At 42.8% G+C, this 14,339-nt stretch overlaps 1 protein-coding gene across 13 annotated transcripts in view; it reads left to right on the top strand.

Annotated features, from left to right (window-relative positions):
* Positions 1–14,339, top strand: part of NRXN1 (neurexin 1) — a 1,134,059-nt gene that overhangs the window by 698,021 nt on the left and 421,699 nt on the right. For 4 of the 13 annotated variants that reach the window (XM_077749175.1, XM_077749174.1, XM_077749173.1 and 1 more), the window contains exon 1: positions 12,704–12,950. The exons of the other annotated variants lie outside the window; for them this stretch is intronic. In XM_077749175.1, coding sequence (XP_077605301.1) covers positions 12,704–12,950 — 247 coding nt within the window. Of the gene's footprint in view, positions 1–12,703; positions 12,951–14,339 lie in introns of those variants that run through there. 13 annotated transcript variants of the gene reach the window in all.

Genomic DNA, 14,339 nt, shown 5'->3' with positions numbered 1-14,339 from the left:
ATGATATTCCAGGGTACAGTTTTATGCTACAAATTTCCTCAAATCAGAATGTAATACTGACTGATAGCAGTGGTTAATATTCTTGTGAACCTAAAAGGTAAAGCAAACATTTGCTGAAATTTACATAGTTTTCGATTTTCAAATGCTAGCAAATGGGAGCGGCTTGAAAACAGAAATCACCTATATTTTTCCTAAGGAAAGGAAAGAAAAAGGCCTCACATATTAGTTCAGATTCTTCCTTGTTAAGCTGAATATCCTTAGCTTGTGTAGCAGTTTTGATTTTTGTTTGCTTCTTTTTCTTTCCTTTTTTCTCCCCCCATGCTGTGTAAAAGGCTCGCTCAAAGCAGTGCAGCATAAAGGAGGCTTTCCCGCCCTTCTCTCTCTTCTATTGAGTGGCTAAAAGGGTATGTGTTTGGGGGTCTCTTGCAGTTTCTCTAGAGACCATTCATGTAAATTGAAAAAAATCAGTATTACTTGAAAACATAACTAAAACTTTGATTTAACAGTACAAAAGAGGGTGCTGTCTAATCCCTCAAGTAGGAAATTGCTTTTCTTCGTGATCCATTGCTTTCATACTGTTTCTGGCTGCTACTGTGGGAGGAGAAAAGACCCACCTTTACTCTTCTTTTACCATGTTTGAATTTTTTTTCCTTTACCTCTTACTGGCTGACAGTAAATAATAGTTGAAACAAGTAAATTCAAATAGTAACAGTAAAATGCATGACTGAGAAGATCTTCAGGTCTCAGTTGGACAAATGTGATTATACCAAAGCAGGTTCACATGGGAACCTGAAGTGAGAAATTAACTTTGGCAGGGTGTAAGAATGAGGATGTCACTTATGTGTAGCTCCTCTATAGGACACTACAGATTTTAGATGGATAGAAACAGCACATGCTCCAAAACTGAGGATTTTTTTTTTGACATAGATACTTTAATTATTTTCCTTGACAAATGAAAAATCAAAATATTGGCGATATGAAGGCATCCGTGTTGGCAGTTGATCTTCCACTGGCCATTAAAGTACCCAGCTCTCACCACAATTGAATCTGGCGTTTGCTGTGCAAGTAGGTAGCATTATTTTAAAGCAAAACATTGTGAATTGGACCAAAGTAGTTTCATTCTCAATATGTCACTCCTAAACTTTATTGTGAGTGAAAACTTACATTGCACAGAAAATTGAAAGCTTTCTCCACTCTTAAAAATTTTAACACAGGAGCATCTCTGCGGCTCAGTCAGTTAAGCATCCGACTCTCGGTCTCAGCTCAGGCCAAGATCTAACAGCTTTGTAGGTTCAAGCCCCACATCTGGCTCTGCACTGGCAGTACATAGCTAGCTTGGGATTCTCTCTCTCTCTCTTTCTCTCTTTGCCCTTCCCCTACTTGTGGTGTCTCTGTTTCTCTCAAAATAAGTAAATAAACATAAAAAATTAGAATACCAAATTTAGTTTTAATTGTTTAAGGGTAAAGGTAGATGAGACATTTATTTCTTCTCTTCATTTGGATATAAAATATTTGAAATGTTTCTTGTAGCTCTTTGATTAAGCACCTAAAGTAAAATGAGGCTAAACTAGTTCATTGGAAAATAATATATGAGGCAGTCATCAGGTATGTATTTTAAAAATCATCACATATTCTTTGTTTTAATACTACCGTGTGTTAAATATTGAAGACCATGCCATATGCCTAATGAAAGCTTCATTAGGAAGACATTAGTAGATTAATTTCACTCGCTGTGTGGTTTATTTTATTTAGAATGCGGTAAGGTAAGTTCATTAGTCTGCAGATGTAACGTTTTCTACTGTACCTCAATGCAACTAGGAACAATTCCACAGAGGTCTACAGATCTACTAACACCTGTCAAGATAAACACACAGTTCTCTGGGGGAATCATCTCAGTAAGAGAACAGACAAAATCTGAGGAAAGTAATTCTTTCATCAAAGAAAAGGAAGACAAAAAAAAGCACCAGTGATTAATGATTTTTTGAAATGCCTCAGAGGTCATATATTTCTTATACAAGTATAAAAATATAATCTATCTTTTAAGAATAAATGTTTTGGAGCATATAATACTCATTTTGAAATAAATATTCTCAGAGATTTCAACTCTGGAATCATCATGTAGTTTGAATGGAGCCACTGAAAGTTTTCTGACACCTATAGCTTAGTGTCTCATCCATCCCAGAACAAGTATATTAGATTATAAATTCTGCTGTAGTGATGTTATTTGAATGGTTGTAGTTAAAATGGTGCCAGTATTTCCATTATAAAATCCTATTTTCAAGGATTTATAAGTTGCCTATAAATGTTTGCTCTGCAATTCAGCTTGGCAGCCAGCATCTTTGCTTGGTGGTATTTTTTTTTTTTTGTGTCCTATTACATAGTGTAAGAAAGAAAGATATCTGTTTATAGCATGAATAGGAAAGTATGACAACGAATTCCCTTATTCTTCAAAATCAATTTATTTAGCATTCATACCATAGTTCAGCCTAAATTTCCTATATGCTTTAGGCAATAAAAGAACTAACCAAAAGCCTGTAAGGATAAATTGAAGATGATTTGCTTCCTTTGTCTGTTGGTTTTGGTTAAACTCCTAAACATGGAGATAGACTTAACCATTTACTCTGATACTTTATCCATTCAGCTCAGCAAGAATGTGGATATACCACTTTATATACCCCAGGTATTTTTTTTTAGGTATTTGTGGTAGTCTATACTTGAGAAAGTAGCAAATGTCACAAAGTTCAGAAAAAGTTCCAACAGAGATATATGTGTTTGGTAGAAGAATGAAGGAGATTTGAAGAGAGAGAGGAAAGAGAAAAGATCTTTTTTTTACAGAGGGAATAGCATGGGCAGTAGCAAAGAAGTGAAAAAGTGTGCAGTGTGCTTAGAGAGAAGAGAATTTCATGTGGTTGGAACCAAGGTTGTTTATGGGGGAAGTGACAGAAGTTGCAAGAAAGGTAAGACCATAGAGGCAGATTTTGAGGGGCTTCATATGCCATGCGAAAGAACTTTGACTTTACCTGGAAAACAGGTATTTGTAGCAAGATAGCGATGCTAATTTATCTGTAATACTGACATCAAAAAATCATTCTTGACAAAATGTGTAATCTAATATATTTGTAGAGAATTGAAAAGGGATTAGATTATAGACCCCAGATAAACCTATTTAGAGAGTCAATTCAAATTGCGTGACTAAATTCCTTTCTGCACACTCAAATGACACTATATGTTCCAGAACATATATTCATAAAGATAGGTCAAATCAGTTCATGCTCTAAGTGCTTGGATATTCAGAAAATTGAACTTACGGTATGTGTATAATGTCCAATTTTGGATTTGAATATCTATATTTACTAAGGAACTCACAAATTATGTCAGGTTCTTTTTTTAAGTTTATTTTACTTATTTTGAGAGCGAGAGAGAGAGAGAGAGATGAAGAGCAAGTGGGGGAGGAGCAGAGAGAGAGGGAGACAGAATCCCAAGCTGGCTCTGTGCTGTCAGTATAGAGCCAGATGTGGGCCTTGAACCTCTGAATCATGACCTGAGCTGAAATCAAGAGCTGGACGCTTAACCGACTGAGCCACATAGGTGCCCTTCTGTTTCAGTTTTCATGTCACCCTAACTTGCCTTGTAATTGTCCTGCCAAGTTTAGCGCCATTCTCAACAATCCCATGCTTCCATCTCCTGCTGCTGAGTGCAGGCAGACAGATCCCAGGTTGCCCTTTGGGTCATTGATATTTCCTGTAGCTGATGCTGCTTGACTGGAGGCATGATAAGACAGGACCTTAAAGGGACTTGTATTTTTGTTGTGTTTTTGTTTGTTTTATGGTATGAACTCTTGGATGGCCAGTGTTAGGTTTTATATGGAAATGTTCTCATAAATTTTTATTTTTTTTAAGTTTTTTTTTTTAAATTTCTGAGAGAGAGAGAGAGCGTGAGCAGGGGAGGGTCAAAGAGAGAGGGAGATGCAGAATCTGAAGCAGGCTCCAGTCTCTGAGTTAGCTGTCAGCACAGAGCCTGACACGGGGCTCGAACCCATGAAGTGTGAGATCATGACCTGAGCCGAAGTCGGATGCTTAACCAATTGAGCCACCCAGGCGCCCCATCATAAATTTTGATTTATTTCCTCATGTCATAAAAGAAGAGGAAAGGAATACCCTTTCAATAAATTAAGTAGGGAAGTAAATAAAATTGAAAAATAAGTAAATGCTAATACACATATACTATGTTCCAAACACTATTCTAAGTACTTTACATCTGTCAACTCATTTAATCCTCACAACAATCCTACAATTTTCTAGCCCTTTTTTAAAAATATTTTTAATGTTTTTTTTTTTTAATTTATTTCTGAGGGAGAGAGAGAGACAGTGTGAGCAGGGGAGGGTCAGAGAGAGAGGGAGACACAGAATCTGAAGCAGGCTCCAGGCTCTGAGCCAGCTGTCAGCACAGAGCCCGACGTGGGCACTGAACCCATGAACCACGAGATCATGACGTGAGCCGAAGTCGGATGCCCAACCGACTGAGCCACCCAGGTGCCCCTAGCCCTTTTAAAAGTAAGAAAACTGAGTTTAAATGACTCAGTTAGTAGAGTCAGAATAGAACCCTAGTGTAGTGCCTGAGTTCCTGTTTCTAGCCATTGGCAATTCTGATCAAAGACGGGTTCAAATACAAGAGATGGAAAGGAAAAGAATCCTTTTTAAGTTTATTTTTATTTTTTATTTTCTGAGCAGAGTAAAGGAAAGGTGTGAGGTGATAACATGTAGGGTTATACAACAGACATTGTGAAGTCTTTAAAGAATGCTTTAAAGAAGAGATCTGGGAGCACCACTATCATCTGTGTTGAGTAAACTGCTAAGAAGGTGTGGTTATTGTAAGGAGCTTAATTAGAAAGTCTGCCCTGTGTAGGTTAGTAAAATCTCTGGCAGAGACTTTGACATTTAGATGGAGTATGGGTTCTGAAAATTTGGTTCCCCTGAGCCTGCTATATGAGCATTACCTAGGAACTTGTTAAAAATGCAATTTTCAGAACCTCTACATATCAAGTGAATCAAAAGCAAAGCCATCTATGATGTAACAAATCCTCTAGTATTCTCCACACACTAAAGTTTGAGCACCACAGAGAAATAGACACTAAGCTAAGAAATTATTGGGAGGTGGCCAAACTGGACTGTAGACTGAGTAGGGAAGAGTTTGAAATAGGACTAAATTAAAAATCAGTTACAGCTCATTATCATTATGTTTGTAGCACCTGTCTAAAACCTGTACATATGAATAAATGACAGTAACTTTCATTTAGTGCTTAATACATTTTAGAAACTGCTCCAATTCCATTACACAGAGTGTTATAATCATTTTACAGATGAGGAAACTGGGGCAAGGGTCCATTAAACCCAATGTCACATGAATAATAACAATGGATTCAGACTCACAGTCTGGCATTCAAGCCACGTGACCTACTACATTAAGAATATATTCAAATCACATAGTATGAACCTTGGAAGAGTGTGTCAGCAACACAAGTTGGTGGAAATAACTACACAAACAATTACAATGACAGTGATTGAAAGGTGATGCTTAAGCAATACCTACAACACAAACACCTATTGCAGTGAGACTTCTATAACCCCACTTGAGTGCATAGGCAATAAATTTTAGGTAGGAAGTCATAAGGGAAATTTTTATTAAATAGGGCAAGAGAAAAGATAGAGACAGTAAAATACTTCAGTCCTAAATACAACTAACCTCGAATGAATAAATCTAATCATGCTTCACAAAACAAACTGCGCATCCAAGCTTTAATTTAATCTGAGTGAATTGGGTATTGTGTTCAGTTCCCACTATCTCCATCCCCTCTTTGGTTAGGCCACTATGGAGGTTCTAGGTAATAGCTACACTGACTGAATTCACCAATCTAGATCTACATGTGGTGGGAGATGAAATTATGCTTCCAGATAAGAAAACACTTTGTAAATAAACGAAACTTTTCAGTAAGATTATTACCTCTGTGGGCCTCAAGTTTATCATCTGAATAAAAAAGAGATTGCACTACAAAATCTCCAGGAATGCTTTCAGCCCCAGTATTTTTTTTTTTTTTAATGTTTTCACTGTTTGATTAGTTAGCTGGTTGGCTGGGTTGGTTTTACTTTACTCTCGACGCTCCTGCTCTCCTATTCAGATTCTTTCTCAGAATGCCCATAGGGACATGCACTAACCCAGAAAGGTAACAGGGTCAGAGGCTTGTCTCTCCAGCTTCACAGAGGACACCCTCTTTTGAGTCTTCACCTCTTTCTACTTTCTGGGTCCCAACTCAGAAATGCCTGTAGATGGATGTGGGGTCTGCTTGTCTTTTCATTGTGCTGACATTAGTAGAAATGCAAAATGCAAGACTGACACTCTCTTCATTTTTAATTTTTAAAATATTGGTGCTGCCTCTGGGTGTTAATATACTTCCTCTCTGCTTCTTTTAGTGTCTACTTTTCTATTTAAAAAGCGTGATACTGAGCTATAAGAATTTCCAATTAAGTTTAGGGGAAACATGAAAAGGTTGAAAGTGTCTGCCTGACAACCACCCTGTTTCTTGAGACAGAAGGTTGATTTTTGGAATATGAAAAAATAATTTGAAATGACCTGTCCTTCTCCATTTCTCTGCACACTCCCCTTTCCACTCACTTGCCTCTCTCCTTCCATTTCCTTTGTTTCCACCCCCTCAGTTTTCAAACCCATCTCCCATTTATTTTTTAAAGATATTCTATTTTTTAAAATTATGTGTTTATATTTGAGAGAGAGAGCACGAGTGAATGAGGGGCAGAGAGGGAGAGAGAACCCATACAGACTCTCACTGTCAGCATCAGCACAGAGCCCAAAGTAGGATTTGAGCTCCCCGCAAGTGGGGCCAGAGCTCCTCTGAAGCAGGACTTGAACTCAAAAACTGTGAGATCATGACCTGAGCCCAAGTTGAATGCTTAACTGACTGAGCCATCCAGGCACCGCCATCTCTTATTTCTTAACACTGTTGTCCGAGTTAGGCTCCCTGATTTTCTTGTTCATTATACATTATTAGCTGTGAATGGGTCTAGAACAATCTTCCATGCACAGCTATTAGGTACTTTTGGTAGATCCCAGTAGCCACAGATGTTAGAGGCAAGGGAGGGTTAACCACTCTTCCAAGAGTTCTCAAAAGTGCAGGCCTTAGTGAATGTAAAATGTAAATCAGCTTCTGCTACAGAAGCAGACATTTGTTAATAAGTAGCCCTAAAATCTTATAGCTTGTTCTGGAAGCTTGATGAAATTCCAACTCTTGGTTCTGTTAGGTGCATGAAAAATACCTTACAAAAAAGGTGTTACAAATATGGCAGTATTTTGCTAATATGGCAGCAACCGGCTCATCATCTGTCAGAATTCGGTGACTAAGGTCTGTTAAGGATCAAAAATAGCATCTGCTTCATATGGTTTTACGATGATTAAATGAACAAATACATTTACATCTCTCAGACTTGTGCCAGTTACAAATGTATTAGTTCTTAGTAATACTATTATTATGGCACTATTCCTTATTGGTAAAGGGTGAAAGACCTCTGAGATTCACCTACTCTATTCAAGTGGAAGCAAAAACTATTTTGGCCAATCCACTGATCTTGGCTCTTACTAACATCTCAAAGAGAACCCATTCCTAACCTCCATTACACCAATTTTACATTTATTTCACAAATTAGAACCTTTTTTCAACATACATTGTAAGTAATGAGCAAAGCCATATCATGATTGGAGATGATGATAGCCAGGGTTCCTAGAAGCCACCTCAGGCTTCTATAATTCTGTCTGGGACATTGGAGCATAAATCCCTGATGAAGGCAGCTGACACAGAACACTAACACTCATTTATATTACACTGTTTATACTGAAATATTTAAGAGTAAATTATAGGCAGCCAAGCACCATGTCTCCTCCAACCAATTCTGAACTCACCTAACAACAGTTTGTCAGAGGCTGCCTCAGTTTCCTTTAAAGAATGCAGTTCCAACCACAAGGACTGATCAGCTGAAGAGACAGAATGAATAGCACCAGGTTTACTGACTTCATTCAGATTAGGCAAAAGTTTGTTCACAAGACTGTTCACCACTTTCTAGGTAGAGAGTGGACCCTTATTCCACCAAATTACAACCATTTATAATGAGTGTTGCAGCATCAGGATCACAGCATCCACCCTGGAACCTCCCAGGTATTGCGAAGGTACCCTAGACATCTGCCTGCAAACTGTAGCTACCGTTTCTTCTTTCAAGGCAGCTGTAAATATTTTGTTTTTAGCTCTTGAGACTCCAGTAAAACTGAGAGTTCTGGCCTATCCTTTCACTAACCCTACCTTTATATCCCTAGGCCAGAGACAATGTAAGACAGGAAGTAGTATCTCTTCTTCAAGGAATGCTCTTGGGAAGGTTCATCAGAATTCTCTACTTACTCTAATCCCATGGCTTTAATTTATATAAATCACTGTCCGAAGCCCCAGCCCCATCCTTCTTTGTTTTTTAAGAGAATAACAAACTCAGTAAATCCTCGTTAATCTCAGGTATGAATTCACTTCTTCACTAAAATTTGTAACCCACAAATCAATCTCAGTGACACTACAGTGGTCATTAACAGACATGTGCACAGTGGCAAAATATTTGAGTCCCTAACACCCACTCCAAGCTGAGGTCAAACAAGGCAACACTCTGCTTTCTCATTTTAGCTCTCATAAATGAACGAGTGCTTTCTTTGTTCTACTTAGTGCCATGCTTTTCACATTTTCGTGTTTTTTGTTTGTTTTGGTTTGGTGATTTTGCTGTTTAAAATGGCCCTTGAATGGGGCGCCTGGGTGGCTCAGTCGGCTAAGTGTCTGACTTCGGCTTAGGTCATGATCTCACGGTTCATGGGTTTGAGCCCCACATCGGGCTCTGTGCTGACAGCTAGCTCAGAGCCTGAAGCCTGTTTCAGATTCTGTTTCTCCCTCTCTCTCTCTCTCTCTCTCTCTCTCTGACCCCCCTGCTTATGCTGTCTGTCTGTCTCTCTCAGAAATAAATAAAACATTAAAAAAAATTAAAAATAAATAAAATGGCTCTTGAACATAGGGCTGAAGTGCTGTCTAATGTTCCTAAGTGTAAGAAGGCTGTGGTACACCTTTCAAAGAAAGTAGGTACCTTAGATAAGGCTTATTCAGGCTTGAATTCTAGTGCTGTTGATCATGAGTTCCATATTAATGAGACACCAAATATATTAAATAAGTTGTCTTTAAACAGAAAAAAAAAACCCACATAAAATAAGGTTATGTATTGATTGGTTGATGAAAAAGCTGTGACCCGAGGCTTGTAGGAACCTAAGCCCTAGGAACAATGGCTCAGTATTCCCTAATTCAGTAATGACTTTATAGACCAGTGTACAATGTATAATGAGAATTGACTGTACCAAGAGGCTGATTTATATTTCGCATATGCTCAGCACTCACAGGAGTACAGATGAAAACTTGACTCCTCTCCCCTTCAGGAATCTCCCACCTAGATGGAGAGGATGGACAGATCTATGGGTATTCGAGAACAATGCAGCGCTCTAAGTTTTCTTTAGAAGGAAGGGAAATGAATGAACTATGCAGGCTAATCAGCTCAAATATGTTAGACCTATATGGGAGGAGAGACATAACACCTTAATTGTGGGGAGCATTTGATATATTTTAAAGTACTCTCATGTTAAATATTGCATTATAGCCTTCCTGCCCTGTGGGATTGTTAGGAAAGATAGGAACATGACTATTTTATAAAGGAAGCCATGGAGCCTCAGGGAGGCCAAGTGACTAATGTGACATAACCAGTAAATGGCAGGGCCAAGAAAGCAGCACAGGTTTCCTACAACCTAATCCAGTACTCTGTCCATACTAACACTGTGAGACGTCTGGATCAGAGTATTACCTAGAGTCTTAAATCCATACTGTCGGGATGATTTTCCTCTTCTTTTCCTTTTGAAGCTTACTTGATATATTAAAAATGAATATTCACAACCCTTGGCTAATGAATTAAAATACACATGCTTAAAAAAAAAAAAACAAAATGAAGAGGAAATGGCCTGGGGATACGGGTGGGAACAGAACATAGTGGAAGGTGCTGGATTTGGGTTCTGTTGCTCTTTGAGCAGCTGTGGGAAGTTGGGAGACATGGTGTATTTAAATAGATAAAAGCACACTCTCTAGCATGGCTAAGCTGCTTCATTTAGTGAACTACTGAAGAATCATTATTATTACTTTTAGTTAGAATCACATAAGCTTGACAGGAATGTAAGATGCTGGATTGCTACAGATTTGATTTGTGTGCTCCTGGACTGTGGTTACATACTGACCACCAGAGTCCCAGGGGGGACTCTAGGAACTAGGATGCAACATACAAGTCTAAGGGGTGCCTGGGTGGCTCACTCGGTTGAGCGTCCGACTTGGGCTCAGGTCATGATCTCATGGTTTGTGGGTTCGAGCCCCGCATTGGGCTCTGTGCTGACAGCCAGCTCAGAGCCTGGAGCCTGTTTCAGATTCTGTATCTCCCTCTCTCTCTGACCCTCCCATGTTCATGCTCTGTCTGTCTGTCTGTCTCTCTCTCTCTCTCTCTCTCTCTCTCTCAGAAATAAATAAAACATTAAAAAAAATAAATGGCCACTTCCATGAAGGGCTGATTTGAATAAAATCCTCCTAGCATGTGTCTTTTTTTTTTTATCTTCCAGATACACGACTTTGTATTTGTTGATCTAAGGGATTACATAGACAGTAAGGAGCCAGTAAGAAGTAACACTTTTTCAGAGTTGTTTTCCTTTGTTTTTAAGTAGGAATAAGGACAAAAAATGTTCAGCCACTAAAGATGTCATGGTTTTTGTCATCTTTTGGAAACCAGGGGAGTATTTTAGTCATAGTCCTAAATCCTGTCTGCTAGCCTCCACTGACTGTGGTCCTCCTTGCCAACTCCACTTGCTGTCCTAGTTTTTTACTCTTAGGTGCATGTTGGCTTTGCTGGTCTCCCATCCAGGACATTCAGCTTTCAGTTAAAGATACTGCATTTTACCAAGAGCGTATAAACGTCCTCTCTTCCTTGGAGGCACTAGATTTAAGATATTTTTTTAATTTCCTAGTGCTATTTTCCTTATGAGAAAGGATGAGAGAAAGGCAGAACTCCACCCTTACAAAAGATCATCGCAGCTAGACTTCTGTAGAGGGTCTTGAGGGATCCTAAATGGCCCCCAAATGTTTGAAGTACAAGCAATCTCATTCACACTATTTCTCTCTCCTCTGCTTTCCTCCTCTTTACCACCTGTCTCCTTCTTCCTCTCTTTCATTCTTTCTTTTTCTGTCTCTCCCTTGACTGCCAGATTCACTCTTTTTTTTTTTTTCTTCTTCTCCTCGTGGTTTTGGTTCCCTGCACTTCCACTGCCTTCTATGAGATATGGTATTGTAGTGGGATCGAGGACTCTTTGTTAGGAGTAATATGTGTAATTAACAGATCACCAAAACTGGTGCTTGAGTAGATGGTGTCAAGCCATCTTTAGCAGATTGGGTTTGAACACCTGGCAGAACAAGTTTGGTCCAATAAAAAGAGCCGCATTCTTTCCCTTTTAAGAGCTCTCAAGACCCTGGTTACATCTAAACCATAGGGGTAGGGGAAGGGTGCCATTTGCCGTTGTAATTCAGACGGAGGGATCACCTGGCAGAGGAGGGAGAGTTGCTTTTTAGGTGTTCCCCGCATCGCGGTACACGTGTCCCTTTGATGTGTGGAGAATGCACGAGAGAGGCAAAGCAGGGCGATTTTTGTGGGAAGCTAGACCAGCCTCCCTCGTTACATAGGCTCGTCCTCTGCATTGCATCCGAGCTTCAGTGATTTGCTGTTTGGAGACTGCAGATTTGCATAGAGCCTCTCGCTTCGCCAGNACTCCTTCCTCTGCTTCCTCTCTTGCCCAGCTCTCTTTTCCCCCGTTCGAGCCCCGCTTCCTTCACGAGGCTCACTCTTGCTCTGAACCCCCTCGCCGGGCGTAAGTGTCAGGAGGCGGCGGACGCGGAGATTGCCTCGGGAGCAGGCGATGCGCGCCGCTGCTCCGCGCGCTGCCCGGGGGAGGCTGGCGCGGTCGGGCGAGCCGGCCGGGGCTGGATGGAGGGAAGGGGCGCCTCGATTCCATGGGGTCTGCTGCTTCCTTGAAAGAAGGTCGGGCCGGCGAAGTGGCCTCCCCAGTCCCCACACACGATGCTAAATGGATTTACCTAGTGGATTCGCTGTGGATGGCTGTCATGTAGAAGTGAGGACCCTCCGGGAGGAGCTTTAAACAATTTCCCCGCTCCCCACCCCCCGGCACGCACTCTCGCCCGAAACTCTTTGGGAGTATCTCTCGAGAACCTGGAGCCCTGGAAATCCGGGAGCGGCCGCTCGCTCCGCGCTCGCAGTTCCCCGGGGCTGCCTTCCCGGACAAGCCCCCCCCACCCCATCAGCTGCATTCGCCTCGGCTATGTTTCGGATTCTTTGGGGCGCACGGCACGGCGGACTCCAGGACCCCGAGAAGACTGTCCGAAGGAGGGAGAGGATGGGTGCCCTGGCGCGGTGAGGCGGCCGGCCCCTCAGCCCACCCGGAGCCGCCCGCTCTCCGGCGCCCTCTCCCCTCCCCGCGCCCCAAACTTTGCCTCCCGCGGCGGTTGCCCCTCGGCGGGCGCCCCGCCATGTACCAGAGGATGCTCCGGTGCGGCGCCGAGCTGGGCTCGCCCGGGGGCGGCGGCGGCGGCGGCGCAGGGGGGCGCCTGGCCCTGCTCTGGATGGTCCCGCTCACCCTCAGCGGCCTGCTAGGAGTGGCGTGGGGGGCGTCCAGTTTGGGAGCGCACCACATCCACCATTTCCATGGCAGCAGCAAGCATCATTCAGTGCCTATTGCAATCTACAGGTCACCGGCATCCTTGCGAGGCGGACACGGTGGGTCTGAGGCGCCAAGTTCTCGCGGGTTACTCCCTCTCTCCTCGCTTCCCACCCTGCGCTCGCCTCTCGGCCCCTAAGGCTCAGACACACGCGAGCGCGAGAAAGGGAGGTGCATTTGGGTGTGTTTGGTGGGAGCCACTTATCTCTTTGAAGACAATAGAAAGGGGCTGGGGGAAGGCGTCGCGGGTGTTGGTGGTGAGGGGTGGGAGGGGCGTTTCTTGTCGGGGTGCTGGGAGAAAAGATGTGGGCACCTATTAAAGACCGTCCCTGGCCGGGCGCCTGGGCCCCGCGGGAAGGGGGCGTTCCTAGCCAGAAGGTCACTCGGTGTGGCCGGATGGGGCGTCGCGCTCAGCGGAGGGACCGGAGAGCCACAGAGAGGAGGGCTCTGCGGAACCTTTTGTCTGTGCTGTGTGCGCTGCCCCACCTCCTGCCCATTTTCCCAGGCCTGGGGGAGGGAGAGGTTCCAGCTCGCACATTCCTTCAAAGTGTGCCCAGACTGCAGTGACAGGAAAGCGGTTGGTCCCAGGACTCACTCAGCAGGATGCAACTGCTTTACCTCTTCCCTTTAGCTGGAGAAGGTGGGAGGGTCACCGAGGCACCCTCCCCACTGCCGGCCAGCCCCCCGCCAGGCTCAGAGAGGACTCTGAACACCATCCCCTTTACTCCATCCCCGCACGTACGCACTTCTCTTTCTTGGTGACTGGACTGAGTTGTTTTTTTTTAAACAGGGCAGGGAGAGGTTTGGCTACCCAAACCCATCTCCCTGGGGGTCTTCTTTGAAGGCTGTTGGGATGAAGGAGGCCCTGCTTCCTTCTTACTCAGAGTTTAGTGCTTCCCATAGAGGGGTGGTAGGTCAAAGCTGTCTGGTCTAAGCCAGGAGGTCTGCCTGGAGGAGAAGTTAGACTAGAGCAAAGCTACTCTCCTGTCCCCAAGTTCCTTGGTAAAGAGCAGAGTATGGAGAAAAGCCTTGGCTGGTAGCTTTCTTCTCCAGAGTGGCGAAGAATGGAAGGCCAGATTCCTCTCATCTTCAGATAAGTACCTATTTCAGATTCCCTGAACTGCCAATAAATAAAACATCAAACTGTTTCTGTGAGTCTTTCCCACTGCCAATGTTTATTCGCTCTCAGTGTAAAGTCTGTTACTTGCAAAGGCAGGGTGAAAGTTTTGGACACTTTTCCCCCCCCCCCTTACTTGCAGGGCCCCTTCCTCTTTCAGACTTCCTTCAGCTTTGCCCCTCTCCCTGGGTAATTCGTCTCCCCTGAGCAGCTGCTGCTTATACCAGGATGGCCCTTTTCCCCAGGGACAGGCTTTCTGTCTGAGGACCATTCTAGTTAGACATGAGAAGCTGTAGCTTAACCTGACTGAAGAGAGAACAAATCCTCGTTA

The sequence above is a fragment of the Crocuta crocuta genome, unplaced genomic scaffold, assembly GCF_008692635.1.
Source record: "Crocuta crocuta isolate KB4526 unplaced genomic scaffold, BGI_CrCroc_1.0 scaffold118, whole genome shotgun sequence".
NCBI classification, from domain to species: Eukaryota; Metazoa; Chordata; class Mammalia; order Carnivora; family Hyaenidae; genus Crocuta; species Crocuta crocuta.
The sequence above is the reverse complement of the archived record's forward strand: the minus strand, read 5'-3'. Positions and strand labels throughout refer to the sequence as shown.